The 16,231-nt window shown below is 39.8% G+C and overlaps 1 protein-coding gene across 3 annotated transcripts in view; it reads left to right on the forward strand.

Annotated features, from left to right (window-relative positions):
- LOC130310699 (uncharacterized) overlaps positions 1-12,503 on the forward strand; it is a 73,456-nt gene extending 60,953 nt beyond the window's left edge. For 2 of the 3 annotated variants that reach the window (XM_056552418.1, XM_056552420.1), the window contains one exon: positions 11,121-12,503. In XM_056552418.1, coding sequence (XP_056408393.1) covers positions 11,310-12,449 — 1,140 coding nt within the window. In that variant the 5' untranslated portion in view covers positions 11,121-11,309 and the 3' untranslated portion in view covers positions 12,450-12,503. Of the gene's footprint in view, positions 1-1,022; positions 1,102-11,120 lie in introns of all 3 variants that reach the window. The other variant, XM_056552419.1, reaches the window with a different exon arrangement.
- The last annotated feature ends 3,728 nt before the right edge of the window (positions 12,504-16,231 follow it).

Genomic DNA, 16,231 nt, shown 5'->3' on the forward strand with positions numbered 1-16,231 from the left:
TCCAATGTACAGCGCTATGTCTACATATATTCCAATGTACAGCACTATGTCTACATATATTCCAATGTACAGCGCTATGTCTACATATATTCCAATGTACAGCACTATGTCTACATATATTCCAATGTACAGCGCTATGTCTACATATATTCTAAAGTACAGCGCTATGTCTACATATATTCCAATGCACAGCGCTATGTCTACATATATTCTAATGTACAGCGCTATGTCTACATATATTCCAATGTACAGCGCTATGTCTACATATATTCAAATGTACAGCGCTATGTCTACATTTATTTCAATGTACAGCGCTATGTCTACATATATTCCAATGTACAGCGCTATGTCTACATATATTCAAATGTACAGCGCTATGTCTACATTTATTTCAATGTACATGACTTTGTCTAACATACTTGTTAGTTATCCCAAAATACAGTAAGAGCTCTGTTCACACTGAAATAATGGCTACCATTGTTACAGCTACCATTGTTACAAGATTGATGACAAATTTGATGATTTTAAGAATGTGATCCTTAATGATTGGCCAAGATCCTTTTCCATCTCCCCATTGACTTGTACTGGGATTGGAGTTTCTTTCTTCCTTTTTTTTTCTTAGAAGATACAGTACAGCATGCTATTCTGTCAGTCTAAGACAATAGAGTCCTGTTGGAAAAAATAATGCGAGTGTGAACACAGACTAGCACATGTGTCATTTATACAATACAATTGAAGCATGACTTCAGCTATTACTGTCTTTGTTAAGACATTTCAGTCAATAAGCCATGACATCCCTGGATAAGTGGATGCACCTGGGGAGCTATAGATCTGATATATTAAGGTTGAACTTTCTCCAGAACTCTTTTTCAAGTACATATTTGATACATCTGACAGAAGAAAACATAACTGCAGAAAAGTTAAATCACATAATAACAAGTGAAACAGAGAAACATATATGCCATATACTAAAAATTAACCAACAAAAAGCACCTTCTGAATTATATCCTATTTTGTTTCAGCAGTACAAAGTGTGTTCATGTCTTCCAGCCACTCAGGGATGGGCATTTTTATGGCTATATATAAAAGCTTTTATGCTAGGTAATATTAGTCTGCTTTTTTTTTTTCTATTCTTTTCTTTATAGTTTACTTTGAGAATCTCTTGTAACTCTTAAACTCTTCCCTCCATTTCATGCTTCTGTTAAAAAAGAAATCAGACCTAATGGAAGTAAAGATCTATCTATCTATGATCTACAGTAACCCCCCGACATGCGATGGCCCCGACATATGATCAAATCGACATACAATGGCCTCTCAGAGGCCATCGCATGTCGATGTCAGCATTGACATACAATGCTTTTATATGTCGGAGCCATCACATTAACTGCAATCCGACAGTGCAGAATGCTTAAGCTGCTGTCGGACAGGTTCGCTTATCTATCCCCGCTGCTCCGGGTCCACTTCGCGATTCTCCGGTGTCTTCTGTATCTTCTCCAGGGTCCGGGCCTCGCTTTCCGGCGTCGTTATTACGCATGCCGTGTCGGCGCCGCAACGTAATAACGTCACCTGAAAGTGAGGCCCGGACCCTGCAGAAGATGCAGAAGAAGCCGGAGGATCCCGAAGTGGACCCAGAGCAGCGGGACAGCATCGGGAGCCCCTGGGACAGCATCGGGAGCGGTGAGGACGCGGTCTGGAGCGGCGGGGACAGGTGAGTATAACTTCCTATACTTTACATTGCACGAATCCCTCAGCATACGATGGATTCGACAAACGATGGGTCGTTTGGAACGAATTACCATCGTATGTTGAGGGACCACTGTATATATATTTATATATATAAAACTCAATGGCCCGGATTTATCAAACTGTGTGAGAAAAAAAGTGGAGTGAATTTCCCACAGCAACCAATCACAGCTCAGCTTTCACTTTACCTCAGCTTGTTAGCTGAGCTGTGATTGGTTGCTGTGAGGAAATCCCTCCACTTTTTCTCTCACACCGTTTGATAAATCTCCCCCATTGTGTGTGTTGTGTGTGTGTGTGTGTGTATGTATGTGTGATGAGTGTGTGTGTGTGTGTGTGTGTGTATGTATGTGTGTATGTTCCAGCATCACGTCCAAACTGCTAAAGATATTAACATGAAACTTGGCACACATGTTACTTATATGTCAACAACAAACACAGAATAGGTAATTTAACCCTTACCCACCCCCATTTGCCAGCATCAGGGTTTTTGTTTAAAGTCCGATACAAGTCTATGGGAAATATATGTTACTGCATAACTTCCAAACGGCTGGAGACATTTCAATAATACTTGGTAACATGTTACTTATATGTCCACTTAAAATATAGGATAGTTAATTTAACCCTTAACTACCACCATTTGTGAGGGTTGGGGTTTTTGTTTAAAGTCCCATGCAAATCTATTGGAAATGTATGTTCCCACATAACTTCCCTACGGCTGGAGATATATCTATATGTGGTACACATATTACGGGTCGGGATATGATGTCAGGATATGAGGATGGGATATGAGGACAGGATATGAGGACGGGACATGAGGACAGGACATGAGGACGGGATAGGAGGTCGGGATAGGAGGTTGGGATAGGAGGTCGGGATAAGAGGTCGAGATAGGAGGTCAAGATATGAGGAAGGGATAGGAGGTCGGGATAGGAGGTCGAGATAGGAGGACGAGCTATGAGGTTGAGATAGGAGGACGGGATAGGAGGTCCAGATAAGAGATCAAGATAGGAGGACCAGAGGTCAGGTATAGGAGGTCAGGATAGGAGGTTGAGATGAGAGGAAGGGATTGGAGGACGGGATAGGAGGTCAAGATAAGAGTATGGGATAGGAGGTTGGGATAGAAGGTCGTGATAGGAGGACAGGATAGGAGGTCGATATAGGAGGACGGGATAGGAGGTCAGTATTGGAGGTTGGGTTTTTGCTTCATTTTTGCTCCATTTTGTTTGCTGAATGTAATAGTGGCTTGTCCGTTTTCATGTGTTTTATTTTATATTTTTTAGCTATGCCATTAAACAGAACACAAGATATCATGTAATCAGAGCTTGATAATGCACCAATGGGCAGTTTTATAATTTTTTTTTATCCCTTTGTGATATATCAAAGGCAACATTATCCCTTTAAGGCCTCATTCACACAGTGGATTGTTCCCCTGAAAAACATGGGTAAACATTCCACAAATAGTATGTTCTGCCAGCGCTAGGATCACTTGGAAATGTCCCATTTCCATTGATGTTTTTGCATTTCCAAGCGTATTCCATTGAAAGAATGAACATGTTTATTCTTTTGGCATGGAGCAGAATGAGAATTTCTGGGGCGGAAGCATCTGCTGTGGAAATTTTGCTGTGCGCATGAAACAGCAGAATCCCACTGAAAACAATGGGACTTTGCTGCAATAAAACATTTTTAAAATAATTCACTTGCAGTGTCCTACTGGGATCCCTGTGGATCCAATGGTTGGGTGTTGCCTGGAACATGTGCTTTAGATATCAGTACACTGATTTGCACAGTTTTTTTTATAAGTGGTTTATGGTGCTTTATACTGTTTATATTATTGAAACCAGGCTTGGCTTTGAGAAACAAAAGGTTGAAGGGGTACTCCCATGGAAAACTTTTTTTTTTAAATCAACTGGTACCAGAAAGTTAAACAGATTTGTAAATTACTTCTAATCTTAACCCTTCCGGTACTTATCAGCTGCTGTATGCTCCAGAGGAAGTTCTTTTCTTTTTTGAATTTCTTTTATGTCTGACCACAGTGGTTTCTGCTGACACCTCTATCCATTTTAGGAGCTGTCTGGAGCAGGATAGGTTTCCTATGGGGGTTTGCTCCTACTCTGGACAGTTCCTAAAATGGACAGAGGTGTCAGCAGAGAGCACTGTGGTCAGACAGAAAGGAATTTAAAAAAGAAAATAACTTCCTGTGGAACATACAGCAGCTGATAAGTACTGGAAGGGTTAAATATTTTTAAATAGAAGTCATTTATAAATCTGTTTAATTTTCTGGCACCAGTTGATTAAAAAAAAAAAGTTTTCCAGTGGAGTACCCCTTTAATGCACACAACACTGCAGAATCTCGCTAAAAGGAGGTCTGATCTTAACTAACCCTGTATGTCTTCAGTATAACTTTTTGGCACCTGTTGATTAAAAATACCCCTTTAAAACCCATCAACAACTATATATATATATATATATATATATATATATATATATATATAGAAGAAAAGACAAGGTCCGGCACTAGGTTGCAGGTAAAAACTTATTATTCCTTTATTTCAAGATTCTGCAGTACAGGGTAGAAAGTCTGACGCGTTTCGCTAAGAAGCTTAATCGTAGACTGCCGTACAATCACAGAGGACAACTTAAAATACCGGAGGTATAAGTCACATGACTAACCTCGTCATTGTTAATAACATGTTACATATAAAACCTGGAATTGGAATCCATTTAGAACATTACATGTGGTGTCTGTTCACACTCTTAAATTATTATGCACTGCGTTAAAGACTATTTCATATTTATTATTCGCAAATTGCAAGACTAAGAGCTTCCATAGCAATAAATTGTATTGTAAAATGGATTTTGACCTCTTATTGATTTTATATTTTTAAGAATCGCAGTGAATGAAAATGGAGTGTGAACTAGACGTACAAATTATCATGTAAATAGGGAAACCGCAATAAAGGGGGAGGAAAAGGAACACACGAGCAAGAAGAACTCAACTTGACACGGGGAAGGAAAGATTTTTTTTATATATATATATATATATATCTATATATATATATTTATCATTATCAGAACGCACACATGGGAAAGGCACACATTACAGTTAGTGCGCAATATTATACGCTACTGACTGTCATATGAGAACAGCATCAATTATTTATGTGTGTATATTAACAGGATGAAATAAATGGAGACCTTTGATGAGCAATTTTTAATAATTTTTTAATATAATTATATATATAAAAAATCTTTACTTCCCCGTGTCAAGTTGAGTTCTTCTTGCTCGTGTGTTCCTTTTCCTCCCCCTTTATTGCGGTTTCCCTATTTACATGATAATTTGTACGTATAGTTCACACTCCATTTTCATTCACTGCGATTCTTAAAAATATAAAATCAATAAGAGGTCAAAATCCATTTTACAATACAATTTATTGCTATGGAAGCTCTTAGTCATGCAATTTGCGAATAATAAATATGAAATAGTCTTTAACGCAGTGCATGATAATTTAAGAGTGTGAACAGACACCACATGTAATGTTCTAAATGGATTCCAATTCCAGGTTTTATATGTAACATGTTATTAACAATGACGAGGTTAGTCATGTGACTTATACCTCCGGTATTTTAAGTTGTCCTCTGTGATTGTACGGCAGTCTACGATTAAGCTTTTTAGCGAAACGCGTCAGACTTTCTACCCTGTACTGCAGAATCTTGAAATAAAGGAATAAGAAGTTTTTACCTGCAACCTAGCGCCGGACCTTGTCTTTTCTTCTACAAGTGAGTAGCCGGAGGCGGTACCGGCCGGTCTACGGCACAGGTGGCGAGGTGGGCGTGCGCGGGGTGAGCGACTCACGAGTCAGCCTTGAGATATATATATATATATATAATATATATATATATATATAATATATATATATATATATATATGAGATAGGTTTCCTATGGGGGTTTGTCCTACTCTGGACAGTTCCAAAAATGGACAGAGGTGTCAGCAGAGAGCACTGTGGCCAGACAGAAAGGAATTTAAAAAAGAAAAGAACTTCCTGTGGATCATACAGCAGCTGATAAGTACTGGAAGATTTTCAAATAGAAGTAATTTACAAATCTGTTTAACTTTCTGCCACCAGCTGAGTACTTCTTTAATGCACACAACACTGCAGAATCTAGCTAAAAGGAGGTCTGATCTTAACTAACCTTGTATGTCTTCAGTAGAAAGTTCAGATCAGTGCAGTGAGACAGAAGCAGTAAGCAGGTTTTTCTGAGTTATCTGCTCAGCCAGACAGAAGCCTCTGTCCATAGAGGTAGTGAAAGGGAACAGCAAAGTTTACCCTAGCCTCCTCTCCCCTAAATAAGCTTACTCTACCTTAGTCCAGACTCTTTCCATGTGAGGGGTATTCGACTCTCACCCACCATGAAAACCTTCCATAGCAACTTGAAAACATATTTCTTTTGAAAACCTGCAATAACTCTTCTGGCACTACACTGTGAACAGCTGCTTCCCTAACTTCTCCTTCACCTCCTGTTTCCCTCCTCTCTCTATATCAGTTCCTCTGCATCTATATTAGTCTGTCATTTACTGTGTCATGTTCACTGTACTTGCATCTGTGTTACAGTATGTATTGTAACCCTTATCAAATGTGCAACACACTGGAACCAAGGCCAAAATAAATAATAATAATATTTTTTTTAACAGTCTTGAGCCAAGTTGGCGTTGATGCTTATTTCTGCTAAAATTTCCATCAAAGCCCTTTCCTTAGACACCTTGTAAGGCTACGCTTTCCTATTGATGAAAACAGCAATACCAGGAAGACAAGTGGTGGTGACCCAACTCTGAGCTCTACTGCGATTCAGTTACCATAAGAGATAGAGTTAAGAGTTGCCTGTTTTTTATTATGTGGATATTACTGAACTCTACAGTAACAAGATCATAATTTACTTTCCTTTACTCTATTTCCTGGCTTTTTCATTTGTACATAATTTCCAATAACACCTCAGAAGTTGACTGGCCAGTCACTGTTACACAGGATTTGCCCTACAGGAACTAAAAGTACCTCCATCCTTAGTGCAACCCCACCTTTCACAATTTCAGCATGTAAAGCATGAGGCATCACTGTGCTCCTTAAGCCATAGTAACTAGTGATAGACAGTAGACATGTGCAATTCGTTTCGGAACGAATACTAAACTTAACAAATTTTCCCGTTTTCGGGTGTTCGTTACAATCCGAATGCACGAAAAAAAAATCGAATATTTCCGAAAAAGAATACAAATACGAATATACTGTTAACGAATGCATTCGTTAAGTAACGCATAACGAATAATGCATGTTAACGAATAACGAATGCATTCGTTATCAGTAAACCGAATGTAAGGAATGAATTAGATTTTTTTCATTGGGTTTACCTGAGGAAAACTTGCCTTCCTACACAGAGAAAACTGCAAAAAAAGGTGATAACAACAAGAATCCTAAGGTAACACCTGCTATTTATTACAAAAGAGGATCAGCAAGTGAAACTAATGTGCATTTCGTTTAGTAACGAATGCTAAATTTAACGAATTTTACAGATATAACGAAAGATCCAAATTAACGAATGCATTCGATGTTATTGACGAATGCATCCGAAAATGAAAAAAAATTTTGAGGATGCATCCGAAAAACGAATATGAAGAATGCACAGCATTCCGAATATTCACAGCACCGAATATTTAAAAAAAACGAAAACGAACAAAACGAAAAAATGAAATTTTTGGTTCTAATACACAGGCTGTGACCAAGGTGAGGACTACAAACAACAGCCATCCCACAGGCCTCAATCATATTGTTCCACTTATGCTCCCTGCTGCACACTTTTCCAGGATGAGCTTAAAGGGATTTTTATATATTGCTGAGGTTGCAATGAAAATAATAATAAAAAAAAAAAACAACAAAACAAAAAAACACATACTTACCTACTTTGCTCCCTCGGAGATCTCCATGTAAAGCCTTCCTATCCCCCTTCTGAACTCTGTTGCTGCTATTTTCAGGATGGACTAGTCTTCGCAGTTTGGCAATGACAGCCTGCTCAGCCAGTCACCGGCCACACCAGTGTTCTGCCTAAGTCATGTTTGGCTGAGCAGACAGTCAATGCCAAGATGAGTCCGTCTCAAAAGTAGCAGCAACAACGTTTAGCAGGAGACTGGAATACTTTACAGGGGGGCCCGTTTCAGGGGCGGACCCACTTATTCATGCACATGAATAAAGGGGTCCGCCCCTGAAACATTGTGCCATGACTGAGGAAGCTACAGCTAATGTTTAAACTTCTGTTTCTCTGCTGCTAAATACTTACGTCCGGAGAGACGATTCCTTCATGTGGAAAATTAAAAAGTGAAGAAAGGAATGAAGTGTCCTTCAACGAAATCAGGAGCTATGTCTTGGACCTCGCTGTTGCTATAAAGCTAAGTTGGCATTCAGCCTTTGTCTTATTGCCCTGCATGCGTGTATTACCTAGTGTGCATTGTGGAGTTTTGTGATTCACATCATAGAGATGACTATATGGGACAAACAGAATATAATACTTTGATGCCACCATTGACACAATCCATGCAATCTACCTACATCATTTTGATCCAGGAACTCAGACACTTCTCTGGCTTGAAGCATTAGAACTTTCATTTTTAATAAAATGAATTATAAAATATTGGTATAAATTGTTAATATTTAATATCCATGTTTGGGAAGCCTAGGTTGGTAAAAATGTGATTTGAAACTTCTCAGAGATACCTATAAGAACCTATGGCACAAATGAAAATTATGTCATACAGCTTTCTTTTTTGAAATATTATTAGTCAACCTCTTGCCACATGACACATGCCACTCAGCCAGTGATTGGCTGAGCGACAGTATGACACGCTGGGCCCCAATATATATACTGTAGAATGGGCATTGTTCTAAACCCCCTTCCACAGAATGAAGGTCTATTCACATGACGGAATTTCCACACATCCTCACCAATTCCGCATTCATTTGGGTGGTTTCTGGCTTTCGCAGATTTTGTGCGGAATTGGTGCGGAATCTGTGCAGAATTTGCATGCGGAAATTCAGAAATGTGAATGGGAGTGCGGAATACCATAGAAGTCTATTGGGCTTTAATTTGAGGTGGAATCCGCTTGTGGAAATTCTGCCATGTGAATTGACCCTAACCCTTTTAATAGTATCCATACAGATAGGATATGAAATGACAGCTATCTTCACATCACTTAATTACATTTTAGTCTCTCTATATTTTCCTGGAGCATAAAACACAATGTGAAATATAGGCTGTATTTTACAACTGACTACCATAAACCAAATGCTATCACTGCAAACTCCAGGCTTTATGCAATACTGTGTTCTGAGTTATTCAGTTTTTTTTTTTTTTTATAACCAGTTTTATAACTTCCCCATGAAAATGATAAATTTAATAATCCTAAAATAAGACATAAAACTTCTGGTAAGCTTGTTTTTCTGGACTACAAAGTTTTATGTTATCCTGGTCTGCAAACTTTTATGGAAAAAAGAAAAAGTTTGGAATTAGAAAATATATTTTGATAATCTTTCTTCTGCATCTCAGTATCCTGGGATAGCTTTTATGCTCTGTAACTCAGAGGAATAGGTGTGAACTTTTTAAAATCCTATTGAATAGAAGATCAAGTGGCGTAGTGTTCAGTATGGTCATTTCAACAGGTTTCTACTAACTCTTTTTGGTCACTATGTTAAGCAAAATTTTTTCTATGATTATTGAGTGCAGAAGTTTAGAAGTGACACCAATCTCAGTGCTGTACCACAAATCCTGGGTGTATATAGAGGAAATGATCATAGAGAACATCTACATAAAAACCAGTGTCATTTCCACACTCTTTATTACGGTACAGGAGCAGCTAGTTCCACTAAGTGGTGTGTAACCTCTGATATAACACCACTTATGAGCTTCTTTATATTTCACGTTACTGTGTATATGCACAGGAGTGTAGGCTAGGGACCGCTGGGGAATAGAGTGGGACTAACCAGACTTGCCTGGAGAGGCGTGAAACACCTGTAACCCCTCCTATCTCCATTTGTCCAGCATCCCTGCTATTTTGTGATTGTATTCACCGAAAATGTAAAAATTGCTCAACAGAACAAATCAACTGAACAGTTAGTGCCTCCCTTATTTCCTTGTATATGCTAGGACTGATTTTGCCTTTCACCAGGGAATTAAGCACTGCTGAGTGTATTCCGTTTGGAGTCCGCAAGAGGTCCGTGTGGCAGCATGGAAACCAGCCAGAAGTATGAAGTATGAAGGGAAATATTTAGTTTGGCAGTGCTTATTACTCTCCCTACTGCTCTAACCTGACTTGGGCCACTGCTATCCATAGCTAATGCTGGCGTTTGATTGAGTAATATGTGTACCTTTGAGCAGGATCTAGTCATATTTTATGCCATTTACATGCAACCCTACATGTTATTTATTTAGACTGTCCCAACAATTTCTAAGCTTTATTTACAACTTCAATGTATTAATTATAATATAAAGTATATTGTGTACACAATAATATCACAATGTAGGATGAAACTTAAACGTGGATTTTCACATGTTCTTTATGGATTGACAGGGAGATAATGAATATGTTTCATCTGGTGAACCCAAGGCATTCCATACCTACTGGGACACTAACCAGTCCTGCATTAGCATCAGCTTGTCCATGAGTCATGGAGAAGAGATGACTCGTGGACAAGGCTGCAGGAGCAGACACACCAATCACCTCCTACCACCACAAGGACACACCCCTTTCCCCTAGAGAAGATTTCTGAGGGTCAATTCACATGGCAGAATTTCTGCCTGTGGAATTCCACACAGATTCTGCATGCGGATTCCACCTGAAATTAAAGCCCAATAGACTTCTATGGGATTCCGCACTTCTGAATATGCACATGCGAATTCCGATGGATTCCATACCAATTCCACACAAAATCCACACAAGCCAGAAACCCCCAAATGAATGCGGAATTAGAATTGGTGTGGATGTGCGGAAATTCTGCCATTTAAATAGACCCTCACACTGTGAGCTAATGATAAGAGATATTTTTATAATAAATATCGGTGATAGAGGCAAAAAAGTTAGATATACGTGGTCAGGATTAGGTACTGAGTAACATATTAATTTTTTTGTGGGATCTGACAGGTACGCTTTAATAAAATTAATGTATTTTCATATATACAGTATAATTGTGCTATAGTGTACGATTTCTTGTATGTTATTTACAATGGTGCACTGGACAGTACTTAGATAGTAGTTTCCTTTGCCTAATGTTTTAGGTTGCAAATCTTTCTGTGTTGTAAAGGTCATACTTTAATCATTCCCTCTTTTTTATATAAAACAGGATTCACACTCACATCTGATTGAAAACATCTGACTTTCGAGGGGGCGTGTCTGGCATCGCATGGAGGCGGTCGCATAATCAGTGTGCTCCGCTGTGCCTTAGGCCATAAAGTGGCTCTATAGCGAATTTACCATCACAGATTTCCTACAATCTACTGTATCTCTTCTTGTACCTGAACATCTGGCCTCCATGGCTATGGCTCGTAAAAGGGGGAAGATGAAGAACCAGATGAAACTTACTGCCTTCTTTCCAGTGGCAGAGGTCTCCCAAGATGGCGCAGCTGCTTCTCCTCAACATCTGGATGGTCTGACTTCTCCCTGCGGCTCTGCTTCTCCAGCTACGGGCAGTGCATCGCTGGCTTCATCCTCCTCGAAAGCTACCAGTGATCATTATCTGTCCCCGGTGGTTTCTTTGAAAAAGCAGATGGGAAGGTCACCATCTATGGCTGGATCCCAACAGGTACATTTTTCTCCTAAGTCTCCTATGCTTCCAAGGCCCGGCAGCCATATGGGGAAGGATCCTGTGGGTTATCCTAATGTACCCCTTAATGAGCACACAATGAGAGGGCTCCTGGCCGAATTGAAAAGTTCTCTGCAAGGGGACTTACAAAATGCGGTCTCAACTATCCAACATGAGATCTCTTCTCTGGGGAACCGCACCTCGCACATAGAGAATAAGATGACGGAGCTTACTTCATCCCATAAAACAGTGGTTGACCTAGCTAACAACCTGGAGGATGAGGTGGCTGCGCTTAAGTTGAAAATAGCTGACATGGAGTACCGATACTGCCACAACAATCTGCGGGTGCGGGGGGTACTGGAGTCAGTTAATACAGAGGATTTGAATGGCTTTCTGACTGACTTCTTTACTCTTCCATTGCCACAAGCCTCCTCCATGGATCTTCTTATGGACAGAGTGCATCGGCTTCCCAAGCCTAAATCGCTACCCTCTGTACCGAGGGATGTTATTCTGCGTATGTGTATGGATTGCTTTACTGTTAGACAGTTCCCAAATGGAGGCTCTACAGCCTTCTTGCATTTACTTTGCAGGTGTAAAATTGGCATTTTTTGCTACCCTATCGACTTTTATATATGGGTATTAAACTGGTATTTATTAATGCTAAATGGCTTAATTCTCCATTCAAGCGATCCCTCCTTTGGAGGGAAGCAAAGCGATTGCATGCAGATGTGTTTTGTATTCAAGAGGCGCATCTTGCTGCAGATGAAAAATATCCTCACATGTTCCATGCCCATGCTATCAATAAAAATGGGTGTGTGTCTATTGCCATACGGGATTCAGTGGCGTTTACTGTACAGCATGTTGAAGTAGACGCTGGAGGCCGTTACATTATTCTACTTTGCCAATTAAATAATGTTACATATATACTAGCTGCACTCTATGCTCCGAACCGTAAGCAGTGTGCCTTTCTTAAATAATTTCTTCATAAAATAGACAGTATAGCTAAAGGCCATGTAGTATTATTGGGCGATTTCAATATGGTTATGTGGCCGGTGGTGGATTCAACAACAGCACATCCTAGGTCAGAGACGACAGGGTTCTTATCTCTTATTTCAAGATTTGAATTATATGATGCCTGGAGAGTCTCTCACCCTACTAAAAAGGGACTTTACTTTTTATTCCAATGCGCATAAGATCTATACTCGCATTGATTATGCCCTTACTTCTCATTCCCTTTTGCCTTTACTAGCTGACGCTAGCATCATGCCAATAGAATGTTCAGATCATTCACCTATTAGCATCACTATCAGAGAATCCTATTTACAGCACCCCGTCTAATGTATTCAGATGCAACCTCTTCTGCTATTACTGTGTATTTCTAGGTTAATGACACTAAGGATGTATCAGACCCTACCCTATGGTGCAGCCTACCCCGGTTTAGCTGCACAGGGACCCAGTGTGTGAGGCTGTCCACCTCCCCTGATGTGACACAGATACACACTCTCTAGTATCTGTACCAGGAGTAGCCAGTCCTCGGCCGCTGCTTTAAAACTGAGGGCCAGCAGTACTTAAATTCAGAACTGCCCAGCCACTAGCACTAAAAAACAACAACTTTGCAATGGAGCAGTGGTGGCCCGCGGTGATGCTTTACTCTCTGGTGCGTCCGTCCCACATCAATGTCACTCACTGTGCAATTGCAATCAGGAGTAGTGTTGAGCGGCATAGGCCATATTCGAATTCGTGAATATTCGCGAATATATGGACGAATATTCGTCATATATTCGCTAAATTCGCATATTCGTAATATTCTCGTTTTATTTTCGCATATGCGAAAATTTGCGTATGCGAAAATTTACATATGTGAAAATTAGCATATGCAAATTTCCGCATATGCAAAAATTTGCACGCCAGTCTCACACAGTAGTATTAGAGCCTTCTTTACACCACACAAGCTGGAAGCAGAGAGGGATGATCACTGTGATGTGTACTGTGAAAAAAAATAAAAAATAAAACGAACATTCATAATTACGAATATATAGTGCCATATTCGCGAATATTTGCGAATTCGCGAATATGCGATATTCGCGAATAAAATTCGCATTGCAAATATTCGCGAGCAACACTAATCAGGAGTCCGGGCAGTTGCACAGTGAGTGACACTTAGCAGCTGATTACAGGCTGGAGGTGCACAGCCGATACTTACACTTACTACTATGCTGTGCACCTCCAGTCTTCTTCCTTTATCATCAGGTCAGAGAGGAGCTGCCTGTGACACAGTCCCGTGCCCTCCTCCTCTTCATCACCGCTGCATTTTCTGCCGGCTTCTGATCCTAAAACCAAATTACAACCCCCAGCATGCCTGGACAGCCTTTGGCTCTTCAGGCATGCTGGGAGTTGTAGTTTTGTAACAGCTGGAGGTCCACAGTTTGGAGACCACTGGTATGTTCACACTGCAGAATCTCCGCTCACGGAATTCCACAAGCGGAGATTCCGTCAGGTGGCCGAAAAACTTCTGCGGTAGGACTGCGGGTCACCATTGACGGCAATGCAGCACTCGCAGAATTCCTCGCAAATACTTAACATATTCTTTCTTTGCGCAGAACAATTTTAGTGGTGTAATTGTCCACCGCGGAAATTCCACAGTGTGAATGGGTCTAGCGGAAGACCCATTCACACAGACGGTACTGTTCACTGCACGGAATTCCACTTGCGGTATTTTGCAGTGTGAACATACCCTAATGTGGGGTAACTGCTACCTAACGTGGGGAACATATGCTACCTAATGTAAGTGGAATTGCTGCCTACTCAATGCTGCAGATTAATGTGAGTCGCAGTGCAATTTTATGGCATAGTACTTTTTTTTGGGGGGGGGGGGGGGGAGGCACATTCATTGCACAGGGGCCCTCTGCTGTCTGTGTCTGCCCCTGCTATGGTGCGCCGTTAAGGCTACTAATAGAGGTCATTTTATCAGCCAAACAGCTCATGAGAAGAAGTGTAGACAAAAGTATAGCCCTTGAGCTTCAGCAAACGTTAGTTGAGCTTCATAGGTGTAATAAAATGTGCTTTTCTTCTGCCATAGCATTAGAAATTTCTCAGGTGGCTGCTCAACTTCCTTCCTTATCTTTACATACTTACGAATTAGCACTTAGATGAAAATGTCCTGTTACTAGCAAGGCAATAAGGCAAGCTCTTCACTAGCTAGACAATTGAAAAAGAGAGACACCAAATTTAGGATACATTATTTAACAGATTCTGATGGCTCCAAAATTACAGATCCACAGTATTTTGCTTTGCCAAATACTATGAACAATTATATAACCTTAAATCGGATGCTGCTACTCCTCAACCCTCTACTGAGGCTATTTCCTCCTTTATTTCCTCTGTATCCCTCCCCTCTGTCTCCTGAGTAGTGTTGCTCGCGAATATTCGCAATTCGAATATTATTCGCGAATATCGCATATTCGCGAATTCGCGAATTTCGCGAATTTAGCGCTATATATTCGTAATTATGAATATTCGTTTTTTTTTTTTTCTCTTCACAGTACACATCACAGTGATCACCCCTCTCTGCTTCCAGCTTGTGTGGTGTAAAGAAGGCTGTAATACTACTGTGTGAGACTGGCGCGCAAAAATTCGCATATACGAAAATGCGCATATGCGAATTTTCACATATGTTAATTTTCGCATATGCGTATTTTCGCATATGCGAAAATAAAACGAGAATATGCGAATATTCGCGAATATATGACGAATATTCGTCCATATATTCGCGAATATTCGCGAATTCGAATATGGCCTATGCCGCTCAACACTACTCCTGAGCAAGCTGATGAATTGAGTTGTGAGTTTTCTGCAGAGGAGGTCGTCTCGTGTATTTGTTCCCTTAAGGCTTCTAAATCCCCAGGCCCTGATGGCCTAACTAATCATTTATATAAGAAATTTGGCCCACTTGTTGCGCCCCTTTTGGAGAGAACCTTTAACCCCTTAATGACCCAGACCATTTTAACCTTAAGGACTCGAGCATTTTTTGTACATCTGACCACTGTCATTTTAAGCATTAATAACTCTGGGATGCTTTTACTTTTCATTCTGATTCCGAGATAGTTTTTTCATGACATATTCTATTTTATGTTAGTGGTAAATTTTCATCAATACTTGCATCAATTCTTGGTAAAAAATGAAAAAATTTGATGAAAAATTAGAAAATGTTGCTTTTTTTTTTTACTTTAAAACTCTCTGCTTATAAGGAAAATGGACATACCAAATACATTTTATATTGATTCACATATAAAATATGTCTACTTTATATTTACATCATAAAGTTGTCTTGTTTTTACTTTTGGAAAACATAAGAGGGCTTCAAATTTCAGCAGCAATCCAGCAATTTTTCACAAAATGTTCTAAATCTGAATTTTTCAAGGACCAGTTCAGCTTTGAAGTGGATTTGAAGGGCCTTCATATTAGAAATACCCCATAAATTACCCCAGTATAAAAACTGCACCCCTCACAGTATTCAAAATGATATTCAGAAAGTGTGTTGATCCTTTAGGTGTTTCACAGGTATAGCCTCAAAGTGAAGGAGAAAATTCAAAATCTTCCTTTTTTACACTCGCATGTTCATTTAGACCCAGTTTTTGAATTTTTACAAGGGG

Source organism: Hyla sarda, chromosome 1 (assembly GCF_029499605.1).
Source record: "Hyla sarda isolate aHylSar1 chromosome 1, aHylSar1.hap1, whole genome shotgun sequence".
Classification (NCBI taxonomy): domain Eukaryota; kingdom Metazoa; phylum Chordata; class Amphibia; order Anura; family Hylidae; genus Hyla; species Hyla sarda.